At 44.7% G+C, this 26,557-nt stretch overlaps 1 protein-coding gene across 2 annotated transcripts in view; it reads left to right on the top strand.

Annotated features, from left to right (window-relative positions):
- Positions 1-25,362, top strand: part of XPO6 (exportin 6) — a 102,556-nt gene extending 77,194 nt beyond the window's left edge. For both annotated transcript variants that reach the window (XM_044979686.1, XM_044979685.1), the window contains exons 13-24: positions 711-870; positions 1,599-1,691; positions 5,308-5,452; positions 6,032-6,178; positions 7,559-7,748; positions 8,973-9,128; positions 10,708-10,822; positions 12,737-12,908; positions 13,399-13,560; positions 17,370-17,468; positions 21,393-21,623; positions 24,644-25,362. In XM_044979686.1, the coding sequence (XP_044835621.1) occupies positions 711-870; positions 1,599-1,691; positions 5,308-5,452; positions 6,032-6,178; positions 7,559-7,748; positions 8,973-9,128; positions 10,708-10,822; positions 12,737-12,908; positions 13,399-13,560; positions 17,370-17,468; positions 21,393-21,623; positions 24,644-24,745 (1,772 nt within the window). In that variant the 3' untranslated portion in view covers positions 24,746-25,362. The remainder of the gene's footprint in view (positions 1-710; positions 871-1,598; positions 1,692-5,307; positions 5,453-6,031; positions 6,179-7,558; positions 7,749-8,972; positions 9,129-10,707; positions 10,823-12,736; positions 12,909-13,398; positions 13,561-17,369; positions 17,469-21,392; positions 21,624-24,643) is intronic.
- The last annotated feature ends 1,195 nt before the right edge of the window (positions 25,363-26,557 follow it).

Genomic DNA, 26,557 nt, shown 5'->3' with positions numbered 1-26,557 from the left:
AAAAAATTCCAGGAATCAGTGTTACATGTATCAGGGTGCTGTGATTGTAGATAGTTAGCCACACATTGTGTTTGCATCTGAATTTAATTCATCCAGGTTACAAATGTGGTTTTGTTATTCCTCTAGGAATTTGTATACTCTGTTGCTATATAGACAAACAGCAGAGGGAGACAAACTAACAACCTTATCCCCAGAGCTGGGATCATCTTTTTTTTTTTTTTAATGTCAATCAGTAACCAAAAAAAGATGCCTGTTAGCTACAGTTTAATCCAAATGAACAAAATGTACATGAAAAAGCCAAATGGCTGGGGAACTTTCTTTTCAGTCTTTTATAAAGAGAATTACTTACATCTATCTGCAAAAACTGTATTTGACAGCGTCCACTTAAACTTGTTTTATTCATTCTTTCCATCAAATGACAGTGCTCAGAGCTGAACTGTGACCCACGGGATAGTTAATTTAAAGAGACTGTTTTAATGAAATTAGCTTAAACTCTGCATTTCCTGTAGCTACATAATTGGGTTTCTCATCTGAAAGAGCTGTATTTATTACAGATATAGGTTACATGTGCTTTGTGCTTAAATTTTATAACTGAGAGAGAGAGACTCCAGACTGCCTGAATGTTAATCAATGGTTAATAGCAAACCAAAGAGCATTTACACTTGAATCTTGCCTTGCTTTATGGCTAACCGACCACAATGTCATTTCAGGTCATAGGCTGAATATCACTGCAGAGAATGACTGTCGACGCTTGCACTGCTCCCTACGAGACCTTAGCTCCCTGCTGCAGGCTGTTGGCCGTTTAGCCGAATACTTTATTGGGGATGTTTTTGCTGCCCGGTTCAACGATGCCCTTACAGTAGTGGAGAGGTAGGCAAAAGGTCACTGCATCAGGGAATAGTGCTGCCAACCCTCCACCAGTGCAGAGGAACTGCTGACCACTTTTAAGGCCTGCCACCCCCACAATGAATAGCAAAAAACACAAACTACCTTCTGCCACAGAGTAACTGAAATGTCAGTCTATCAAATGCCAGAGGTATTGCTTCACCAGTGCTAAATTTCTCAAATATACCTCCCGTAATCCTTTAAATACATATTTTAGAGATAAGCAATAATTGATTACTTAGATGTTCAATTCTGAACAATTACTGGGAAAGTCAGAGTCCACTCTCATGATGTAATTGCAGCTATTCCGACCTAATGGAACTAAGGATATAATTTGATTACTTCAGGTCGGCATCACCCAAAACAAAATCTCCATTGGATGTCTGTCTGTCTGATAAAGTACATGTAAGAGCTGGAATCAGATTTCCATTTGACACTTCTCCTCAACTCCCAAATAAGCATATGTTTAATCACAGCTTATACATAGTCCTGTGCTTACATTCAGAAATACTGTACCTATTCCTTAGAACAAGTTTGCTTGTGATGCAAAATGACCTTGTGCTAGACAATCTAGATTGTGTGAACATTTAGTCAGTGTGCAGTCTAGCAGAGTGCCATGTTATGATAAAGTATATTCTGGTTGTTCTTGATGTACATGCACATCTGTATTTTACAATTCCTACACACTCTTTGATTTGCTTCTTTATTGGCAGGCTGGTCAAGGTAACACTGTATGGGTCCCAGATTAAACTGTACAACATTGAAACTGCTGTGCCGTCTGTATTGAAACCTGACCTTATCGACGTGTGAGTATAAGACTTTTACTGCAAAACCAAAATTATACTGTAGGCTTCTGAAAAGTTATCCTGCTATTGGTGTTCATAGGACCAGAAATGATGAGTGGAAATAAGACAGTGTCTGAATTTAGGTCCCTTATTTCTTCTCCCTGGTGAGGAAGTATTGGAATCCCAAAGACTTGTCAGTATTTTTCTTCCACTTGCTTCCCATGCCAGGTGATACACATTTATCCTCCAGTCTTTCCTAGCTGACCATGAAGAAGCTTTATGGTCGCTGTCCCCAGATCAAGGCTAACTAGCTGCTCTTCATACTCAGACCACTGTTTCGTCCAATTCATGTTCTTAGCCCAGCTGCCCAGTTCCATTCATATAAGAGATTTAATTAAAAAAAACAAACAAATCAGTTAGGGTCAGAGATGACAAACAGCTACCATGTTGGCTCTAAATGCAAAGCAGTGATAACAGCCCATAATACACCATGTACTGACCGCAAGGAAGCTCAGTTCGCTTGAAGTGTTAGGGTAATTAAAGTAATCCATGTAAAAATGATGGCATCTTACATCCCTGCTCCGGGTCTGTAATCTGGATTTACGTAGCAAATGTTTTGTTACTTCTGTTAGTGCTGCAGAGCCTACTATGGGTAAGTGAGCCAGGTTCTTATCTGGCTCAGGCATTAATAGAACTGTTAACCAAGTTACAATTCCAGAGCTAAATGCTGCCCTTGCTAAATTGTGCAATCCCACTTAAAATAATGCATTTGCATGGGTGTTACTAAGGATGGGAATTTAGTCCTCAATCTTTATTACTATTTGTGATACATGAGCCCAGAACACAGCTTCTCTCTCATATTTCAGGATGAGTACGTGCCTTTGTAAGCTATAAAACCCATTTTTTTTCAAGTTATAAAATGAGGAAATTTGATCCATAAGTTAAAACTTGAAAATAGCATTGAGACGCCACATTTAAAATAGAATACCACTTTAATGGTCTTCATCTCTCCATTATGCTCTGTTGAATATGCCTTTTTCTGCCAGCTGACCTTGTGAGCAGGGTTTAAACATGTCCTTTTGAAAAGTTTCTTTTGATTTGTGATTGCATATACTGTATATCAAACTTCTGAGATTCCATGCTGGTAATTGGTTTTATCACTTAGTCCCCTGAGTCTCTCTGCTATTAATCCAAACTGAGTGTTGCTTACATTAGGTTCAAACTAAGCTTAACTTTTTCATGTTAAATAGCTCTATTGTCCCTTTCTCATAACAGCCCTACCAGGCTGGAATTCTTCTGGATTTGTTGGCCTGTTTTCGTTCACTTGCTATCAATAAATCCAATCCTCCTGTCAGTCAAAGCAGAAATCGGTATTGCCCTAGTCTAACATCAGTTTCAGACACGTGATTATTTCATTCTGTTACTGAAGTTGTGTAGTTTTCACCTCCATCTTCTTTCCCTCAGCACTATCAGTAAGGATCATTCTGATCTGTAGCTTTTGACATGGCATTGATCCTGAAATACAGAGCACTTGAAACAGCAACCCAGCAGTTTTTTTTTTATAATTTGACCTCTTGCTAACTTTCCTGTACTCCTGACGTATGCACAGTGGAGCAATAGCACAAGAGTCGGTTATGCCACCTGTCTCAACACATCTGGTGGGTGCAGGTACTAGGGCAAAGGCAACATTTTAAAGTAACTGCACTCACTGTTGATTGAACTCCTGATTCACGTGCTAATCCCTGGCAAAAATAGTCTAGAGTTAAACTGTAAACACTGAGGGAGGGGAGCAGTTTAAAACAACAAGAAATAAACATTATCTTGGCAATCCAAAATTAAGTTAAACCTAAAAAGGATATTGAAAATCAGCAAGATGTAAACACCTTTCTCTGCTTACCTTCCCCCTGTGGACACCCGTTAGCGGGATGGAGGTTTTGATAAAGCCATTCAGTTTGCTAACACAGGCAGCAGAGATCTTACAAATCTGCTCCATGTGCTTTATTTGCAGTGTGCCAGCCATATTGGGTGGAGGGATAGCTCAGTGGTTTGAGCATTGTTCTGCTAAACCCAGAGTTGAGTTCAATCCTTGAGGGGGCCACTTAGTTGGGCATTGGTCCTACTTTGAGCAGGGGGTTGGACTAGATACCTCCTGAGGTCCCTTCCAACCCTGATATTCTATGATTCTATGAATGCTGGAGAGTGGGGCTATGGTTTAATGCATAAAATATCTGGCATGCCCATGTGAAGCCCACCACCAGAAGTCCTTGGCATGTAAGCACGCTACTTTTTGCTCCAGCTCTCGGTCTTCATAGTTTTACAAACAAGATCTTAAGTCTTGCTACATGACAACTTGCATGTTTTAAATCCTGTAAACTCCTGGGGAATGGAATCTAACCCAGTGTCTTTGGCTGAAAGGTGCAGCAGTTTGACTGCATATAGCTCAGAACAAAAGGTTACTGTAGTTATTTAAAGACTCCCTTCTGTTTAAAAGATGTGGAAATGTGCAGTCTGACTTCCATATTCTGGTTGATAGACCAGTTAGGTTACTGGTCAGTGTTTGGAATCTTTGTTGTTGATATCTGCAACCTTGAAGCTCAAGTATCGCTTGATTTTCTGTTCTATGGGCAGAGTTAAGGTGGATTGAAAAACTTGAAGTATTTCCAAACTTTCAAGTGACTTAAGTACAGCCTTCACATTGAATTTTCAGGCTTTGTAATGTTTTGAGGGTTTTTTTGGTATGGACTAGAACTTTCTCAAGGTTGTCTCCTGTAAATAACTGATAGGTGTTTAGTCTTAAATTTACCTTAAAGTTCCCAGGCTGGCAATTTCCTTGGGTGTCTAAAATATATATATATTGAATTGTTCAGTGATGGGAGTCCTGCAGTCTCCAACCTGTGTGGAGCCAGCCCCCAAACTGTCCTGGGAGCAGGGTCTCCTTTCTACCACCAGTCAGGTGGATAGGTACATGGGGATAAGACATGTAAAATGAAACTAGTTGGTTTGGGGAGTGGTCTCTAGACTGCTAGAGGGATACCCATTCCTCACATGGGCAAGAGCAGGTCTCGTGTCCCTCCCCGTTCTCCCATCTTGACTGCCTGCTGCTTCTTCCCGTCCATCCCTGTTGTGGCTGCTACCATTGAAGCCATGCGGAGTTAGGAGCTCTACCGAATTATTCATGTCACCATAAATTGCTTTTATTTCTTCCCACATGCACACCTAATAAAAACCTTTACAAACTAGACTGATATCAGGCCTTATCAGGTGCTTAAATGTGACCATGAGTGTGGTTGCAATCAGACTGAATCAAGCTTGGCCAACTGTCGTGCCAAAGGAAGTTCTGGAAATGTTCCAGAAGTGCAGCCTTCATATTTCTCTCTCTCAAAAAAAAAGTCTTCTCCAGGTTGCCTTAAAGTTTCCAGAAGTTCTAATGCATGTGTTAAACTTCAGACATGGACAGTTCTGGATGTCTTATAATGGGAAAAGCCATTGTCCACCTTAACTCCAAGGAAAAGAGTGCCTCTCTGTAACATGTCATCAGAGCTACTTTACTGCGTTTGAGACTTCTGCCATCCTGTTGTGGTCCTTCTGAAATGCCCTTTATCACATATTTGTTACAATTGTCTCTCCTTCCTTCCAGCCACGCTCAGTCACTGGCAGCATTGCAGGCTTACTCTCATTGGCTAGCCCAGTTCTACAGTGAAGTTCATCGGCAGAATCCAGAGCAGTTCATCTCTCTAGTCTCCACCGCCCTGGAAGCAATTACTCCACTCATCAGCTCCAAGGTACCTTCATCAAAAAGGGCAAATACTTCTCCGAGAAAGAGGGTAAAACCTGAAATTAACATCCAACTTTCCATGCAGATGCTACTCTTGTCTCTATGCATTTAGCAGGTTGGCCCTCAGGACATGTGAATCTGCAGATGAGAGGTTCTGTTTGTTTGCCTGTGCAATGTATTAGTCTGCTTTCCAAGAACATGGTGAAAAACTTGGTGAGGTGTGAAGGTAGTGTCTTCGAGACAAAAGCTGCCTTAAATAGCATCATAGAAATAAATGACAGCCAATTGCTCAAGAGCTGCCTCTTAAGTAAAGATGGATTAATAAAGGTCTAATTATATTGTGGCTCCTTTAATCTGGGAGTTGAGGAATCATCACACTCAGTGGTAAGGGGCTGACGTGTGTTCTGATTAAAGGCCACTGAATACTGACTTGTGCTTGAAGGCTAGTTTGTGTGAATGTTCTATCTGTCAGGTTCAGTGTGCTCTTGAATACCAGTGCTGTGTCCCAGAAAGTCCACTGTCTCTTCTTGACACTGTGTGGGACTGAGTTACTGCAGAGCCTAACAGCACATGCTTTCTTTTTCAGGTGCAAGAGAAGTTGCTGTTGTCTGCGTGCCACTTGCTGGTCTCGTTAGCTACCACAGTGCGGCCAGTGTTCTTGATTAGAATCCCAGCAGTACAGAAAGTTTTCAACAGGATCACAGATACTTCTGCTCAGCGGCTTCCTGATAAGGTGCTGTTTGACTCTAACACAAATGCAGAATGTCGGTTTAATTGGGTGCCCTGAGGAAACAATACCACAGCTTTTACCATCATGGTACATCAATTTCAGGGAAAGAGATGTTACTCCTGGATTTTATAAACATTATGTGCAGCAATCAGAGTGTCTTGGATATGTCCATGGTCTTTAATTTTTAGAGTAGAAGTACTAATACTGAGGAAAAGCATAAAATTGAAACTCTCAAATCTCATTAAAGAACATCTTAACTTCCTGTAACTTGTACTTGATGTCCTGGCTGTATTATGATGGCAAGAGCTCTGAATTATCTACACTTGATAGTTTTGTCTCTGAACCTCTGCGTTCTAGGGCTGGCTATGACTCATGGGGAGGAATATTTCCATTTAGATTCCTTAGTTTGCATTCCCAGTTTAAATGCTGATTTGTATTAAGTGGTACTTAAAGGCCCTGGCAGAGATCAGCGTCTCCTTGTGTTGAGGACTGTACAAACCTACTATGCATCTGTCCCAAAGAACTTACAATATAAATAACGAGACAGACAGTAGTTAGGAGCAAGGAAGCGTTATCCTTGGGCTTGTGTACATAGTGCTGTGGACTATAGAAGGGCCAATTGCAGAGCTCACCAAAGTGTTGCAATCTAACTGTCCTGTGTGGACATTACTGGCACAAACTAAAAGATGCCTGGTTTGCATTAACGTATGTCTTCTTTCAAACAGGACTCTGTTAGTGCAAGCTAGATACCTTTTAGGATACATCTACACTGCAGTAAACTGTGGCACACCTGGGTCAGGTGACTCTGGCTAAGGGGCTGTAAAATAGCAAAGGGGAGGAGGATCTCAGAGCCCGGATTGCAGCCTGAGCCCAAACATCTACACTGCTATTTTTAGCCCTGCAGCAGGAGCCCACTGACACAAATGTGCTGCAAGATTTTTTTTTTTTTTTTTATTGCAGTATAGACATATCCTTCACGCAGGACAGTTAGATCACAACACTTTGGTGGGCTCTGTAATTCACATCCCTGTAGTCAACGCTGCTGCGCAGTGTAGACAAAGCCCTCATTACTCAGATGCAGAACTGAAGCACAAAGATTGAGTGAATTGCTCCAGGTTATCCAGAGAGTCTGGGAACTGAACCCAGATCTAAGGCTGGGTCTAGTGCCTTAATCACAATATTCACCTTCCCCTTCTAGTTTGTAGAGCTGCAAGATTTCAGATGCATGTTGGGCTTAACGTCTCTCTTATTAAACTTAATTTCTTCAATACTTATGCTAGAATCACACTTCCATGTAAACTGAGAGAGGTCTCCCTTAAGTGAGGCAATAACAGGTTCCTTAAAGCTGCGTTGTTTCAAGGCTTAATGTTTCGTTGGTTCCAGGCCCAGGTACTGGTGTGCAGAGCGCTCTCAAATGTGTTGTTGCTGCCATGGCCAAATCTCCCAGAGAGTGAGCAGCAGTGGGCAGTTCGCTCAACCAACCATGCCAGTCTGATCTCTGCCCTCACAAGGGAATACCGCCATCTGAAATCCAGTGCCATCCTGCCACAGAGGAAAGTGCGGCTGGAGGACAGTAAGTGCTCTGTTTCCTGATATGAACCAGCCACCAGGGCAGCAGCTGATAGGGAGTCATTAAGCTGAGTTGTTCCAATAACTGCACTAGCTGGAAAGCCTGTACTCAGAGACTTATTTGGGAGGCTGAGGTATGAGCAGTTAGATCAAATGACTGTTAATGCGACTGTGCTTCCCACCTTTTCAGAGTGTTTTAAAGGGAACTTTTGCTCCAGTGAGTTGTCAGTATACTTCTTCACTGCTCTGAGATCAGGATCAAGTTGTCGTTTTTAACCTTCTAGGCAGGAAAGATTACATTATAAAATACTCTAGCTGGTTAATGCAGTAGTTTGGGGGGCTACCATTAGGCTATTATGCTGGAAATCTAGGTTGGCGGTAATGTTCCCAAAGATTTCAGCTGTGAGAAAATAGTAAGGATTTTGTCAAGACTCAGATATAGAGAACCCTTGTTGGGGTCAGGGGGTTGAAATTTCATGTTCTCTGCTAGCTAAAAGGGTTCCTATGCATGTTGCGGGGCTTTAGTTTTGAGGATCATTCTACTAAATATTATAATCTAGGATTCCAAATCACTTACAGCTACAGTACAGACACAAGGTGTTCAAACCTGGCACGTTCTGGAGAGCAGTGGTCTGCTTTATATACGGGACAAGTGTGTGGGGGCTGGGCTGTCTCAATCCTAAAAGGACAGTTGGTACTCATCAGAAAACTGCTGTGCAGCTTGAATTGGCCCAGTGTTTTCTCTCCTCCATTGATATTTACACAGTGCTTGCTTGCAATGTCTTCACTGCTGTTGTCATTGTCATGAGTACTAAATTGACCCAGTGTATCCCATTGTTCCAGCATGTTTATTCTTTGCTTTCTTCTTGTCTGGTGTTACTTTAACTAGCTGTGTGTTTAAATGAGACCACTAATCTGACTTCTCTGTGATCCCATAGTCTCTGCCTCTTAATAGAAGCAGTAACCATTTGGACAAGCAATGTACTTGAACACATGGCTAGGACTAAGCATGTGAGTTGTCTTCAGTGGGCCTGTTTGCTTAAAACTAGGCACACTTTTAAGCACTTTTTGCATTGGGAACTTGAGCTGCTGTATAGTCATCTTGTCTGTGGAAAGGCTTCTAGGTTTTGGCCATTGTAGATGTGGATGAGTGATTTCTGCCACCTGGTTAGTTTTCTTAGTATCCCTGGAAAATCTCTCATAACTCTTTCTTCATCTTGATTCGCAGCCAAAGTGATCATTCACCAGACACTTAGTGTCTTAGAAGACATTGTGGAGAGTATCTCTGGAGAGTCTACCAAGTCTCGGCAGATCTGTTATCAGTCACTGCAGGAATCCGTGCAGGTCTCACTAGCCCTCTTCCCAGCTTTCATTCATCAGTCAGGTATAACAATAGGACAAGCTTTAATGCTGTGAGTAGCTCTTATGACCTACTGATAAACGCCCACAGCCCATTCTGATAAAATTAGCTGTGGTGCATAGATTTGTTTGCCCAGGTGGAATGTAAATCAGTACTGGGGGCAGCTGTTTCACTGGGAACTTTTAGGTTAAGCTGCATCTTGGATCAGGAAAAGGTCAGAGGACATTTGATAGGGAAATGGTCTTAAATTGCTTAAACAACTGGTACTCCAGCTGACGAGGACATAGTCATGAAAGCTTGTAACATACTGAATCCTCAAGATGCCCTATACCTGCTCCTCGGGAATGGTCCCTTGCCAGACACACAATGGAACAAACCTGGCTAAGGGATTTAAAAACAAAACATGTTTTTTGCACATAATGTTACCTGGCATTTACCATATCTTCAGAATCTTGAAGAGGTGTGGAGGTGTAGGCCCGTTCAGACCAAGATAGACGGTTCTTGAGACTGCTTGTGAAGCAAAGAATCCTGAGTCAGAGCCAGGCCCCAGAGGTCCTTGCTAACCAGTCTTATCCTGAGTGGGACCCCAGTTAATCTTGAGAAGCAGGCTTTGTATCGCACTAAGGCAGCTGGCAGCTACAGCCCCCGGAGTACCCAACATCTCACTAGAAAAGAGGCAGCAGGGCAGCCAAGTGAGACCATCGTGGGTCACATCTAGTACCCCAAAGAGAGGTGGCAGCTTCTGCGGTGGAGCAGGAATACAAAACTTTCCCCTGGGTGTTTAGAGAAGTAAGGAGCTGGGAGGTAGGGGGAAGAGTAAGAGACAGGATAGAGGATAACTTTAAAGGCAAACCATATCCAGCAGGGTGAGCTGGTATCACAACTCCCTGATTAACCATTCTGGTGAATAGCTAGCAGACAAGGGAACAGTGAAATTACCTTTGTGAACAGTCTCATGCAGTTGCAGTATTTATCCATGGTGGGACATGCACAGTGAAAGAATTGAGCAGATGCAGCTTTAACATGGTTACCCAATTAAGTGTGTGAGACAGTGCTAGCACAAGACTTGACTCTGCAGTGATAATCAGTTAAGCACACAGCCATGTGCTGGGAATTACCTCTGAATTCAGCTGAGTGTCTTTAATAATTACAAAAAATCAAACCAGTCAGTTTCCTTTTTCTCCTCCTCCCTTCCCCCACCTCTTAAAGGCACAAAGGCACATGGCTTTTGAATGTCATGTTACTTCCTGTTGATTCTGTATAAGCAGTGAACTGACAGAGCGTGGCCCAAGAGGCACCTCAGTACTTTCCATGTCAGTGGCTCAGACTAATTAAGTGGATTCTCTGCTGTTAGCACTGTATCATGCTGGCTGGATGTATAAAAGGCCACTCCAGTTTGCCTCTCCCACCAGGTGTCAGGTTATAAACCTTTGATACCAGCCCTTAGTCTCTCACTTGCAATGGCAGCCCTGCTGGTAATCCCAGCATGAATGAGTAAAGGGGAATTCAGCACAGGAGAAAGATCATTAACAAAACAAACATTTGCAGTGCTTTACAGCTGTCTCGTTAACACCCTCCCTTGCCTTTCTTCTTTCTATTATAGATGTGACAGACGAGATGCTGAGCTTCTTCCTCACTCTCTTCCAAGGACTGAGGGTACAGATGGGAGTACCTTTCACTGAGCAGATCATACAGACCTTCCTAAACATGTTCACCAGGTACCTGTTACCCCTGGTTGCCTAACACTGGTGAAAAGTCGTTCTTTCTGGATCCTGTGTGAGGAAGCTCTTTACCTTGAGAACGTCTGCTGTATGAGCACCTTGCTGTTTGGCCACTTTGCTAAAGTGTCCATTCATATTTTCACACCCTCAAAGTGCCTGAATTTTTTCCCAGGACTGAATCCATTGGGGGAAGGAGGCAAAAATGCTTTTTAAAAAGTCCAGATGACTTGGAGGGAGGAGGCAGGTTACACCAGGGGTTGGTCCTGGGGCCGGTTTTGTTCAACATCTTCATTAATGATCTGGATGATGGGATGGGTTGCAGGCTCAGCAAGTTCGTGGATCACACTAAGCTGGGGGGAGAGGTAGACATGCTGGAGGGTAAGGATAGGGTCCAGAGTGACCTACACAGATTGGGAGGATTGGGCCAAAAGAAATCTGATGAGGTTCAACAAGGACAAGTGCAGAGTCCTGCACTTAGGACGGAAGAATCCCATGCACTTCTACAGACTGGGGACTGACTAGCTAAGCGGCAGTTCTGCAGAAAAGGACCTGGGGATTACAGTGGACGAGAAGCTGGATATGAATCAACAGTGTGCCGCTGTTGCCAAGAAGGCTAATGCATTTTGGGCTGCATTAATAGGAGCATTGCCAGCAGATCGAGGGAAGTGATTATTCCCCTCTATTTGGCACTGGTGAGACCACATCTGGAGTATTGTGTCCAGTTTTGGGCCCCCCACTACAGAAAGGATGTGGACAAATTGGAGAGAGTCCAGCGAAGGGCAATGAAAATGGTTAGGGGGTTGAGGCACATGACTTATGAGGAATGGCTGAGAGAACTGGGCTTATTTAGTCTGCAGAAAAGAGTGAGGGGAGATTTGATAGCAGCCTTTAACTACCTGAAAGGGGGTTCCAAAGAGGATGGAGCTAGGCTGTTCTCAGTGGTGGCAGGTGACAGAACAAGGAACAATGGTCTCAAGTTGCAGTGTGGGAGCTCTAGATTGGATATTAGAAAAAACTATTTCACTAGGAGGGTGGTGAAGCACTGGAATGGGTTACCTAGGGAGGTGGTGGAATCTCCATCTGTAAAGGTTTTTAAGGCCTGGCTTGACAAAGCCCTGGCTGGGATGATTTAGTTAGTGTTGGTCCTGCTTTGAGCAGAGGGTTGGACTTAGAGGTCTCTTCCAACCCTAATCTTCTATGCTTCCATGAACACAAGAAGCTATCTTCTGCTAGCAAACGCATCACATTCCCAAGCTCCTCTCATAAATAGGTGGGAACAGATCTTGTATGAAAAAAAGGGGGTGTTTTGCTTCTCTGAATCTGAAACAACATTTGGGAATTGATCTCTGCCTCCAGCATAGGCCAAGACTGGGAGCTTCTACTTCTGTGAAGGAAAGAACCTCTCCAGGCTGCTGCACCTTGCATGTGACCATGAATTCGCATCAGTGCCTTGCTCAAGAAAGGAGACCCTTTCCAGCTGCAGGATATGTGCTGGTGCTGTTTATAGTGGCCTAGCTGGATGGGGGAATTGACTGCCCACCAGTCATTAATCTGGGGCCTGCACGCAAATGCTGTGAGGCATGTTAAGAAAATGGCAAAGCTATTGTAATGCCTTATGGTTTCATCTAAGACAAAAGAAATATTGCAGAACTGACTTCATGTCCCTGTTCTTTGTTGCTTTTTAAGGTCTGGATCAGGAGAATATTGAGTATGCCCTAATCATCCTAAATCTGTGGAAGCCTGGGTGGTTTTGTGTCACTTAGTTACAGAGCCAGCTCCCTTCTGAGATTGGCTCCTATCAGTCTATAGCGACACCTCAAACTAAATTAATGGTGTTTGCTGCTGTTGCCTTCAAATCTTTTAATGTGTCTAAACATTCTGACAGCGTCAGTGACTTTGTTTGTGTTCTAGAGAGCAGTTAGCAGAGAGCATCCTCCATGAGGGCAGCACTGGCTGTCGTGTGGTTGAGAAGTTTCTGAAGATTTTGCAAGTGGTGGTACAAGAGCCAGGCCAAGTGTTCAAGCCTTTCTTACCCAGCATCATCTCGCTGTGCATGGAACAGGTCTACCCCATCATTGCAGAGGTAGGACAACTCCCATACAGCGGGCGAAGTTAGTGTCCAATTAAAATCCTGAGCGGGAAAGGAGGGGAGAAGCAATTTCAGTGTTTTCCTTCAGCTATCGCAGTCTGAGCCACTAGATGGGGCAAGCTAGGACAGAATTACTGTTAGATCTGTAGCCTGATCTGGGTTGAGGTCATTGCATGGTAGCTGTGAAGAAACTAAATTTGCAGCTATGTTCAAGGCAACGCTTCAGGACTCACTATGTGTACAGTGGGTTTTTTGTATAGCCCAGATGAGCATTGGGTCTCATGCTTACCCTAGAGGAAAATAAGCTTGACATTCTTGGTCATCAGCTCAGCCATGTCCTTGCTATAATGGAACATCTCTGGTCAGAAATACTGTTCTGGATGACCACCTGCATGTTATGGGGAAGAGTTATTCATAGTGGGATCCACTGAAGTAGCTGCTGTCCGCCAGAGCAGTCTGTTCTAAGATTCTGTTTCTCCCCCAGCGCTCATCTCCTGATGTGAAAGCAGAGTTATTTGAGCTGCTTTTCCGGGTCCTCCATCACAATTGGCGGTACTTCTTCAAGTCTAGCGTTCTGGCAAGTGTCCAGAGAGGGATGGCAGAGGAACAGATGGAGAATGAAGCACAGTTCAGTGCCATTATGCAGGTAACTCAACCTCCCATCAGGAAATCCTAAATTCTCAAGTTGAGAGCTGTTATGTCGTAGTGACCAGACAATTAGATACTCTCAAGGTTGACTCAAACTAGGTTTAACATGTTGCGTTCTTGTTGCACAACTATGGAAAGGTTAGCTCACATGTGGGATGTGTGATTGTGTAGACAAGATGCAGACTATCTTACCCTATAGAATGTAAAGAGATAGTAAGCATCTCAAGGGGTCACTTTCTCAATGTGTATTTGTGCACTACAATGATGCATCACACCCCACATCCAGAACTAAAGCATCACTGTTACCTTTACCACCACAAGTCTCTTGATGTGCAATAGGATAATCTAGTAGTGAGGAAAGCTTGTATGGCACTAAGGTGTCTCTTCTGGGTTTACATTGACTTGTTACTATAAGATGTTCCACTATATCTGGTCCATCACATCTAGGAAAGAACAGTTACTGGCTATTCTTTAGCAGTGGTGGGCAACTTGCAGCCCATCAGGGTAATCTGATTGTGGGCCGCGAGACATTTTGTTTAAGTTGACTGTCCGCAGGCACGGCCCCCCTGTAGGTCCCAGTAGCCGCGGTTCGCCGTTCCCAGACACTGGGAACTGTGGGAAGCGGCGGGCCGCAGGGATGTGCTGGGAGCTGCAGGGGGCCGTGCCTGCGGACAGTCAATGTCAACAAAATGTCTTGCAGCTTGCGATCAGATTACCCAGATGGGCCGCATGTGGCCCGCAGGTTGCCAACCACTGTTCTATAGGCTGTGGTCCTATGAATAGAGAAGGGAAATGAAATATAATAGCCTGCAGGTAAAGCCTAGAGCATTCTTTCCAGCCTGGGGAGCCAGAGTCCTAAAAAGCATAAGACTTGCTTGTTTCAGGTTTTACTCTGGCATTTATCAAAACTGCTCGAGCCTGTGGGTACTTACCTCTTTAAGAACAGGATGAGCTCTCCAACGGGTTTAACACAACTTGCAGCAAAATTCAAAACATCATCCCAATCGATCGCCCAGGCAGGCTGCCTGATGCAATGCTCTTTACCTCCAGCCTAGTTCAGAGTAAACAAAGCCTTGCACCATGCCCTGGGAGCTCACGATCTCTGGCGTCTGGCAGGCCCGCACAGGGCAGTGAGTTCAAGAGGGCAGGGCCATCCACTGAGAGGTCAGATCAGAGACCTGGTCACAAAACTGCCTGCGATTGAGAGCTCACAGGAGTGGTCCTCTCTATGGTATTAGAAGTGGAGATGTTTCTTTCTCATTCAGAGAGTTAAACCCTATATTTAACTTTCTCTGTGTCCTGCCCTTTCTGGTATCCCGTGTTTGCGAATAATTAGTGCATGGCAAGCAGGGGTTTAAATCTTCAGTGCAGTAGCCTGCAGCATGCTAACTGGCCACGTGGACTCTGCTGCTGCACACGGAAAGTTCCATAGTATGCTGTGACCTGCTATTGTTTCCATGGTCTATGTGGTCCACAGTCAGTGCACAGCAGGCTGTAGATTTACAGCTCAGCTTGCCAAGCACTTAACTCCCCAGATAGAGAAGCCCTTAGTTTCCACTGAGATCTACTAGGACTCATGGCTCGTCTCTGCATTACCACCCAGGCTGTGCAGGGCTGCCTGAGCATGTTTGTTCTTGCCCCTTCTCTGACAGTGTGACTGGACTGAACCTTTCAGCTGCACCTTTCTAAAGTGGCATTTACTCAGTAATTGAATATTAGCTGCCTCTTGGCCAGCGATTCTGGGCGACTTGGTTTTACTAGTTGGCTCCTGCTCTTTTGATGGAAAGCTGTTAATGTTCTGCAAATGTTCTCTATGGTAAGACCAGCCTGTGTTATCCAGCGGAATGCCAGCTTGGGCACTTGCTGCCCTATCCGGTCAGAGTCCAGGACTGTGGCTGGATTTTGAAATGTGCTGGGTTATTTTTGACCATTAACATGGCTATCAAGGGTGATCTAGTCTCCTGTTATATGATGGAAGCTGTGGTACCCTATGGGAAGCATCAGGTAGAACTCTTCTACGTCTAATACCTTGTACAATATAAAAGCAGCTTAGCATGTGAGACTGTCACTCTCCTGAAGCCTCAAGTCTTGGCCTCTATCTGTGACAAGATGCTAGTCCAGTCCAATCCAGCAAACTTTATGTTCCTAGACCCTTTGTGGCTTGTCTTTCAGCTACCTGCTAGCTGCAGTTCTAGCTCCTTTTGTTTTATTACTTGCTGTAGTAATGTGTTATATCTGCCTATTGTCCTGGCCTCTGGGCTTATCCAGATGCTTAAAACAAAACATCAACATGTGTACTCTCCCTCTTTCCCTGCCCCCACCAAGAGCTGACCAGATAAAAGCACCTCATAATCTAGACCAGTGGTTCTCAAGCTGTGTGTCGGGACCCCAAAGTAGGTCACCACCCCCATTTTAATGGGGTTGCCAGGGCTGGTTTAGACTTGCTGGGGCCAAAGCCCGAGGGCTTCAGCCCTGGGCGGCAGAGCTCAGGTTACAGGCTTCCTGCCTGGGGATGAAGCCTTTGGGCTTTGGCTTTGGCCTCCCTGCCTGAGGCATTGGGATTTGGGCTTTGACATCCCCACCCGGGGCAGCAGGGCTCGGGTTTTGGCTCAGGCTTCAGTCCCCCCTCCTGGGGTCATGTAGTAATTTTTGTTGTGAGAAGGGAGTTGCGATGCAATGAAGTTGGAGAACCCCTGGGCTAGATCAAATCCTCCAGCCCGCCCATACAGCCAGCAAACTTGGGTCTTAGCTGACTACCAAAGGGAGAGAATTTAATCACCGGCCATTCCTTCAGTGAGAACACTCTGGCTCCAGTTCTCAAGAGTCTCAATCAAAGGACTGTTCAGTGTGTCTCAGATGTGCTTAGACTTCAGTTGAAGTTTGGTCATTTTTTCTGGTCTGGTATCTGCATGGTTTGTTAAGCAATCACCTCCACTCTGTGGGTTGACTGGAGTTAGGATGGTCATGAGAGGTTCTTGTAACTCCTGGGGGGTTTGTCCCTGGGACATGGGCTCTTCGCTACTCTAAATGGGTTTTGCATTTGATAGGGTTCTGCCTGTATCCTTGGAGTCTGGCATATTAGATACAAGAGTGTCTCCCTGAGCTCCTTGAGGATATGTCCTAATGAAAACTGAGAATGGGTCCTGTTTGGCAGGAACATTACTTGGAGGGTGAGGGGTGTAAATGGTGCCTTTCTGGAGTGCCAAAGCTGAAAGCCACACTCTGGGGTTGGCTGTGTGTGTGAGGTCAGGTTCACAATGAAGGCAAACAGCTGGGAGGCGGAGGGGTTGACTGAGACAAGCTGAGCCACGTCCATTTACAGTTAACAGCTGGAAGGGTATGAGTGAGCTCATGAAAAGGAGGCAGGTCTTTCAAACAGCTCTCAGATTCTGCATTGGGGAGAAGGGGTGGTTGAAGCACTAGCTCTGCCATCTGGGCTGACTTCTGCAGGTGTCTGTTTCAAAGGAGACCAGTCACTTGCCTTCCCGGCCTGGGCACTAGGTAGCAATTCCCGGCAGGAGAGCGCGAGATGGATTAGGGTATAATGGCAGTATATCTAGTATGGGAATGGGAGTTGAACCTGAAAAGCTCAGACAACACAAGCCTCTGGGCTGACGGAGGGCCCTGCCAAGTGATATGTACTCTGATGCCAGGAGATCCAGTTGGGCACCAAATACTCTAATATATAGATCTGCCTTTGCCCAGCACTTGATGTCACGCACTCCAGTCCTGTCTGACAAACCTGTATGCTGGCCTTTAGGCATGTTGCTACTCATTCCATCTCCTAAGATCTATCTCTTTCCATAGGCATTTGGCCAGTCCTTCCTGCAGCCTGACATACACCTATTTAAACAGAATCTCTTCTACCTGGAGACACTGAATACCAAGCAGAAGCTGTACCACAAGGTGAGTGCCAGTTGGTCAACTCCTATATGTGCTGTTTGCAGCAGCTAGAGGACACTGTGCTGAGACCTGCTATATAGCAAGTCCTGAGCCACTGCTAGGCTGAGCAGTGTGACAGTATTATGGTCTGGTATCTTGTGAACCTGGAATGCTAGAAATTACTGCTTGATGGCATTGGAAAGCTGCAACTCCAAGCTCTTGGTGGTATACAGCACCCCCAGGAGAGGTTTTGGAGTAAAGGCTGTGGGCGGGGGGTGCAGCAGACCTTGAGTCATCGTGTTTCTAGTGGTGGTTGTGCTAGGGGCACAGAGCTGGGGGCACAGCATGGATTAAATCAACATTCCCCTCAACCTGTTGCACTGGTGTCTGGTACAGAAGTGATCCCACTTCTGCACTGGTCACAGTAAAAACCTGGTGCGCTCTTCAGCAACAGTAGGGAGGAGGATGGGAGGAGGAGGAAAGGATTAACTAGGGCAAATCTTCCCTCCTCTTTTGAGCACAAGGGGCACAGAATAGGTGAGCCCCCCCATCACTTAATCTTTCCATGTTATGGAGAGAAGAGGGGAAGAAAGCAAGTCCCGGATAGGAGCCTCCCCCTTGTGGAGGCAGAAGAGGGAAATTTGCCATCCATCCCAACAGCCAGGAAGGACTAAAAGCTTAGGGGTTTGAACTTACTTAGGGGTTTGAATATGGTAAAGGACAACTTTGGGGGCTGGAGTTTGGACTAGGGCTGTCAAGCAATTAAACAAATTAATCGTGATTAACCACATGATTAATAATAGAATACCATTTATTTAAATTTTTTTGAATATTTTCTACATTTTCCAATATATTGATTTCAATTACAACACAATTCAAAATGTACAGTGCTCATTTTATATTTATTTTGGATTACAAGTATTTGCACTGTAAGAAAAACAAAATAAATAGTATTTTTCAGTTCACCTAATACAAGTACTGTAGTGCAGCCTCATCATCATGAAAATTGAACTTACTTATGTAGAATTATGTGCAAAAAAATCTGCATTCAAAAATAAAACAATGTAAAACTTTAGATCCTGCAAGTCCACTCAGTCCTACTTCTTGTTCAGCCAATTGCTCAGACAAATAAATTTGTTTATATTTGCATGAGATAATGCTGCTCGCTTCTTGTTTACAATGTCACCTGAAAGTGAGAACAGTTGTTTGCATGGCACTGTTGTAGCTGGCATCACAAGATATTTACATGCCAGATGTGCTAAAGATTCATATGTCCCTTCATGCTTCAACCACCATTCCAGGGGACATATGTCCATGCTGATGACGGGTTCTGCTCGATAATGATCCAGAGCAGACCGACGCATCTTCACTTTCATTATCTGAGTCAGATGCCACCAACAGAAGGTTGATTTTCTTTTTTGGTGGTTCAGGTTCTGTAGTTTCCGCATCGAAGTGTTGCTCTTTTAAGACTTCTGAAAGCATGCTCCACACCTCGTCCCCCTCAGATTTTGGAAGGCACTTCAGATTTTTAAACCTTGGGTTGAGTACTGTAGCTATCTTTAGAAATCTCACATTGGTACCTTCTTTGCATTTTGTCAGATCTGCAGTGAAAGTTTTCTTAAAATGAACAACATGTGCTGGGTCATCATCCGAGACAGCTATAACATGAAATATATGGCAGAATGCAGGTAAAACAGCAGGGGACATACAGTTCTCACCCAAGGAGTTCAGTCACAAATTTAATTAACGTATTTTTTTTAACAAGCATCATCAGCATGGAAGCATGTCCTCTGGAATGGTGGCCAAAGCATGAAGGGGCATATGAATGTTTAGCATATTTGGCATGTAAATACCTTGCAATGCCAGCTACAGAAGTGCCATGTGAACGTCTGTTCTCACTTTCAGGTGACATAAATAAGAAGCGGGCAGCATTCTCTCATGTAAATGTAAACAAACTTGTTTGTCTTAGCGATTGGCTGAACAAGAAGTAGGACAGAGTGACTTGTAGGCTCTGAGTTTTACATTGTTTTGTTTTTGAGTGCAGTTACTTAACAAAAATATCTACATTTGTAAGTTGCACTTTCACCATAGATTGCACTACAGCACTTGTACGTGGTGAATTGAAAAATACTATTTCTTTTGTTTATCAATTTTGCAGTGCAAATATTTTGCAGTGCAAATATAATATGCACTTTGATTTCAATTACAACACAGAATACAATATATATGAACATGTAGAAAAACATCCAAAGTATTTAATAAATTTCAGTTGGTATTCTATTGTTTAACAGTGCGATTAAAGCTGCGATTAATCACACAATTTTTTAATCACGATTCATTTTGTTGAGTTAATCGCGTGAGTTAACTGCGATTAATCAAAACCCTAGTTTGGACTCATCAGTGAAGGAAGGCTAATGATCTCTGTTTGAAGCATTTGGTTCTCACCTTGACAGGCTGCAAGGTATTTAACCTTTAAAATCAAGTCATTCTGATTGTCGTGTGGAGTTCCCCACCGCCCCCCTTCAGTTCTGGCATATTGGCCATTGTCTTGAAAGACTGGAGGTAGAATCTGGGGCTTAGCCCTCCTGACTACCGGATGAAAGCAGGGACCCCAGGTTAGGACCAGCTACCACAGAGGAACTCTGTCCTTGACCTGTATCAACAGCAGTGCCACAGCAGGCTGTTGTGGCTGGTGCAGTAACTAATCTTCAAGACTTGTTGGAACCTCTGGTGCTTTCATAAGCATCTGACATTGGGTGGGAGTCTGATGGACTGGAGTGAGAAAGGGACTTATTAATCTCCTGCTCAAGTAGTGGATGTTTAAACTGCCATCGCTCTTCTGAGTCCATAACCAAGGGGTGGGCAAACTTTTTGGCCTGAGGGCCACATCGGAGTTGTGCAACTGTATGAAGGGACAGGTAGGGAAGGCTGTGCCTCCCCAAACAGCCTAGCCCCCACCCCCGACTGCCTCTTGCAACCCATCCAACTCCCCCACCCCCTGCTCCTTGTCCCCTGACCGACTCCTCCCAGGACCCCCACCCCCATCCGACCCCCCCTATCCACACCCCTGCCCCCAGACAGTCTCCCCTTCTCCCCCCAGGACTCCCACCCCCTATCCAACCGCCCTCTGCTCCTCATCCCCTGACCACCCCCTCCTGGGACCCCCGGCCCCTAACTGTCCCCCAGGATCCCACCCCCTTATCAAACCCCCCTGTCCCCTGACTGTCCTCCTGACCCCTATCCACATCCCTGCCCCCTGACAGGCCCCCCGGGACTCCCACTCCCAACCACCCCCTCCTCCCTCACTGCCCCCCAGGACGCCCCACTCCCTTACCCAACATACACCCCCGCCCCCTTACCAACAGCAGGAGCTCATACGATACCTGGCCAGAGCCAGCTGCACTCCCCACGCTGCCCAGTGGGAGCAGCAGGCCAGAGCGCGGCCCATGCGGGGGCATTGCTGCGAGAGAGGGGGGACAGCAAGGGAGGGGCTGGGGACTAGCCTCCCCTGCCGGAAGCTCAGGAGCCAGACAGGACTGTCCCGCGGGCCGTAGTTTGCCCACGTCTGCCTTAACCACTGAGCTGAATGGTGCCAAATTCACCCCCTGCCTTACACCAGGGATTAATTTGGCTCACTGTTCCAGTCCCTGCAGATTCAGCACTGCCATGCTGGTTCACACTTGGGATGTGTTCTGCACTGTCAAAGGGGCTAGTGGCTTCTGTCCCTAAGTGAAAGCTGAAATCCTAGAAAAACCATTGAGGCCTCCAGCAAAGTGGTGGTCAGATGCAGCTGTGCTTACTGCCTTGATCTGGCTTTCGCCCTGGAGAATTGCTTCTCCCGTTGGTGGGCACGCTGACATGGCACTATGTAGTGGCTCAGTCTGACCCCGCCCAGGAGGCTTGGCAGCTTGGGAGGATATGACTGAGTGTGCTTCTCTCACCCTGCAGAAGATCTTCCGGACAACCATGCTGTTTCAGTTTGTGAATGTGCTGCTTCAAGTGCTGGTCCACAAATCACACGACCTGTTGCAGGAAGAGATTGGCATTGCGATCTACAACATGGCCTCAGTGGACTTTGATAGCTTCTACTCAGCCTTTCTCACGGAGTTCTTAGCCAGTTGTGACGGCGTGGACTCCAATCAGAAAAATGTACTAGGAAGGAACTTCAAAATGGACAGGGTAAGGGGGAGTGACGGTCCAGAGGGATTGCCTCTGGGCCAAGTACTAGCATGCATCACAGCAGGGTTATGTCATGACACATTCACTACCAGCTGGAGACCTGACCCCCACAAATTCCCCACCAAACAAAAGGGATTTCTCAGAATTGTCACTAAAGACGGGTGGCATTCCTATTGTCCTCTGTGCCTGCAACTGGAATTTCCTAGGGCTGCTAGCAAATCCAGCCGCTGTCTTGTCTCTGATTGTCTATCCAGCTGTGAATGAATTGACATATTGGGGGAATAAACTTCACCTGTGGCACTTTCTCACAGGGCCAGGACTTACACTCCTTCTGGAACAAGGTCATTCAGGCCTTGCCCAACCAAGAGCTACCCTAGCAATTTACCTGCAGCTCAAGAGCTATAGCAAAGATGTATAAAATAGTGTAGCTGCAATCTCATCCATCTCCTGCAGGCCTCTTGGATAAAGCTGGAGTGAGTGGGGGGGCTGTAATCTCCCCAGTGTGTACATCCTTATGAATAGGGCTGTCAAACGATTTAAAAAATTAATTGCAATTATTCACACGATTAAACAATCATGGAATACCATATATTTAAATATTTGTGGATGTTTTCTACATTTTCAAATATATTGATTTCAATTACAACAGAATACAAAGTGTACAGTGCTCACTTTGTATTTAGTTTTGATTACAAGTATTTGCACTAAAAAACAATAGTATTTTTCAGTTCACCTAATACAAGTATTGTAGTGCAATCTCTTTATCATGAAAGTTGAACTTACAAATGTAGAATTATGTACAAAAAAACTATATTCAAAAATAAAACAAGGTAAAATTTTAGAGCCTGCAAGTCAACTCAGTCCTACTTCTTGTTCAGCTAATTGCTCAGACAAACAAGTTTGTTTACAGCAGGAGATAATGCTACCCGCTTCTCGTTCACAGTGTCACCTGTAAGTGAAGAACAGGTGTTCTCATGGCACTGTTGTAGCTGGCATTGCAAGATATTTACATGCCAGATTTGTTAAAAATTCATATGTCCCTTCATTCTTCAACGACCATTCCAGAGGACATGTGTCCATGCTTATGATGGATTCTACTCGATAACAATACAAAGTAGTGTGGACCAATGCATGTATGTTTTCATTATCTGAGTCGGATGCCACTGGCAGAAGGTTGATTTTCTTTTTTGGTGGTTTGGGTTCTGTAGTTTCCACATCGGAGTGTTGCTCTTTTAAGACTTCTGAAAGCATGCTCCACACCTCATCCCTTCAGATTCTTAAACCTTGGGTTGTGTGCTGTAGCTATCTTTAGAAATCTCACATTGGTACCTTCTTTGCATTTTGTCAGATCTGCAGAGAAAGTGTTCTTAAAGTGACCATCATGTGCTGAGTCATTATCCGAGACTGCTATAACAGGAAATATATGGCAGAGTATGGGTAAAACAGAGCTGAGGACATACAATTCTCCCCCAAGGAGTTCAGTCACAAATGTAATTAACGCTTTTTTAATGAGCATCATCAGCATGGAGGCATTTCCTCTGGACCAGTGGCTGAAGCATGAAGGGGCATATGAATCTTTAGTGTATCTGGCACAGAAATACCTTGCAATGCTGGCTACAAAAGTGCCATGCAAATGCCTGTTCTCACTTTCTGGGGATGTAAATAAGAAGAGGGCAGCGTTATCGCCTGTAAATGTAAACAAACTTGTTTGTCTTAGCGATTGGCTGAACAAGAAGTAGGACTGAGTGGAATTGTAGGCTCTAAAGTTTTACTTTTTTTTTTTTGAGCGAGAGCAGTTATGTAACAAAAAAACAAAAATCTACATTTGTACGTTGCCCTTTCACACAGATTGCACTTCAGCACTTGTATTGAGGTGAATTGAAAAATACTATTGATTTTGTTTATAATTTTTACAGTGCAAATGTTTATAATAAAAAATATACACTTTGATTTCAGTTACAACACAGAATACTATGTATGAAAATGTAGGAAAACATACAAAATATTTAATAAATTTCAATTGATAATTGAATTTCAATTGGTAATTAGTTTACCAGTGCGATTAATCACGACTAATTTTTTTTAATCGCAATCAATTTTTTTGAGTTAATCGCGTGAGTTAACTGTGATTGACAGCCCTACTTATGATATATACCTGGCAATAGCTACAGACAAGCTTCCAAGCTCTTGGAAGCACACGTGGCCTTTGGGTGCTCCTGATTTTAGAAGGGATTTGTATGGAGGGAGGCAGGAAAGCTGGAAGAAATAAGAATGGCCCCACTGGGTCAGACCAAAGGTCCATCTAGCCCAGTATCCTGTCTTCCAACAGTGGCCAGTGCCAGGTGCCCCAGATGGAATGAACAGAACAGGTAATAATTACATGATCCATCCCCTGTCTCTCAATCCCAGCTTCTGGCAAACAGGTTAGGGACGCAGTTCCTGCCCATCCTGGCTAATAGCCTTGATTTCCTTGCTGTCTTCTAAAATAGCCAAATGCAGTTGGAAAATAGGAGTCTCTGTTTCCATGTGTCCCATAGCACTAGGAAACTTGGGAATTGCCCTGCGTGGCTTCACTGCAAAAAAGCACACAGGTTGCTGTTCCAGCAGATGGCTCCTCCCCTGGCCATGTGATGCCAGCTCATGTTCTGCATGCGTAGGCACACTAAGAAATTAGTCCCGTAAATAAAATCCAGGATTTGCAAACTTCTCTTGCAGGGATCCCCATTCTCAGTAACTAGCCATTAGATTGAAGAACTATTCCAGGCAGAGAAGTGGCTTCTCTTAATGTGAGATTTCAATAAGAGCATATTTACACCAAGGATTTGCCCTAGTCAGGGGGGAACTGCCATAAGGTATTCTCCTGGCATCTACAGAACTGGGTTACAGGTGAAATAAATGGGGGCTTTTGTCTTTGCTCACTGATTTACTAGGACAATGCCAAATAGTGCCCCCTATGGTAAGATAAGTACTTGCAGGCACTACTCCATTGTCAATATCTGTGTTGCTTGATCTTTCTCCAGGACCTGCCATCTTTTACCCAGAACGTGCACAGACTGGTGAATGACCTGCGCTACTATAGGCTCTGCAATGACAGTTTGCCCCCGGGAACTGTGAAGCTATAGTCTCTGCACTGGACTCATGTTTTGATCACTGTAAAGAATGGATTTGTACTTCTTTTGTCACCACTTCCTCTCCTCCCTGCTCTCGTCAGTACTGGAGGACGATGCAGTGTCTTGCGCATGAGCACATGTTCTTGGATTCACGCACCACCACGCTTCCTTACCCAACTCAGAAACCTCCCCATTGAGTGAGCAGCACTGCCTGCAATAATGCGTCTTAACGCCAACCATAGGGCATTCCCACCGTATGAGAAGTCGTCTTGCTGGATTCTTGTTTTACTAATGTAGCACTTTGTTGCGTCCGGAGATTTCAGTGAGTTGTCCTGACAAATCTTGTGTGTGTCAATCATGAGGCAGAAACGCCAAAGACTACTTCAGACATTCGCACCTTCGCATCATTCCACCTTCCCGCCCCTGCCCTGCTCTTGGAGGAGAATTGTGATGTCGGGACTGGTTCGGCACTTGTGTCACTCCCTTTCGTTTTAAATTGCCTTGAAGCCTCCCTGCTATTTTCAGGGATTTAGAGACTTGTGGGTTTTTTTAATGTTTTCTCATCATTCCATTGTGATACTAAAACAACATGCTTAATGGAAATAAAGTGCTTACTTTGTTGTTTTAAATAGCTTCTTACCTGTTGGCTCCATCAAGCTGCTTTGCTACTTGGAAAAGCATTTCTTACCATGGGAAATGTGAGGGGGAGAGGCATTGGGTTCTTGCCCTCCTGCCCATCCCAAAATGGGAAGAAACTTTCAAAGGTGCGTGATGCTGCAGCATGGGATACCTGGATTCAAGGTTAATCTTGGAGTAGACCAAGGGATTTTTACCTTGGAGGTTGAGCGGTGGGTAAAAAGTTCAACAGGCTCCATTCTGACTGGGCCAAAGTTTATGATGGCCCCAGTAGCACATTTGTGCCATTGTTAGGCAACTGGTACATGGTCTTTGCTTTTATGGTCTCTAACATCTGTAACAGTCCTGTCTGAAGTGTTACTTCACCATCTGATCCCCACTAGGGTGGTGAGGCCATCCAGAGCCAGGGTTGAATGATTCACATACCCTTGATGTTCGTGGATTCACATGCAAGTGCTGCTTGTTGGAAGAGAGCAGTTGTTTTGGTGCATCCTGAAATTTCAAGCTAATTTCCTTTAGGTGGTGTGTACCTGAAGGAGTTTCCACCTAGAAAAATGTGCAGGTTGATCTTGCACTCTAGTGTTGTTGGTAAAGGAGACTCTAACAAGGAGCCTTGTAGTAGCATTGCCAGTGTGCACAGTGTTCCTAAAGCAGGCATTTTTGGGGAGCAGGAATATTCTAATACCCAGGTAGGAGAGAGAGGGCTCAGTCCTATTCTGGTTCTGAGAGCTCCACTTCCATCTCGTGTTTCTGAAAACAGTCCCCTCACTTGTACAAGAAGATAGCTGGCTGGGTGCTCAGGGCCTTGGCAATGCCTGTGTGTGCACTGAAGTACATCCAGTGGGGGTTGACTTCTGTCATGGACACAGCACAGCCATTTCTGTGCACTGCTTCCCAGGCTGGCACCCGTTGTGTGTGTCTTTGCACAATACTTAGCAGTCATAGCAAAATATTGACCTAGGATGAAAGTGCATGTTTTCCCCTGACTGAACAATTAAGCAAGCATAGGATTCTGGAAGGAATCCAGGCCTGGATGATGGCATCACTGGAGCTCATACTAAAACTACCAAGCCTTATTCAGCCATAAAAAGAATAAAAAAGGCCACAAAGGCAATTGTTTGTGTTTTGTAGGTCACCTGTAAGGTAGCTAGTCTCACTAACCAAAGAAGAGGTTCATCTGGGGTTCAT

Source organism: Mauremys mutica, chromosome 11, assembly GCF_020497125.1.
Source record: "Mauremys mutica isolate MM-2020 ecotype Southern chromosome 11, ASM2049712v1, whole genome shotgun sequence".
NCBI lineage: Eukaryota > Metazoa > Chordata > Testudines > Geoemydidae > Mauremys > Mauremys mutica.
This window is presented reverse-complemented; position numbering and strand designations above follow the sequence as displayed.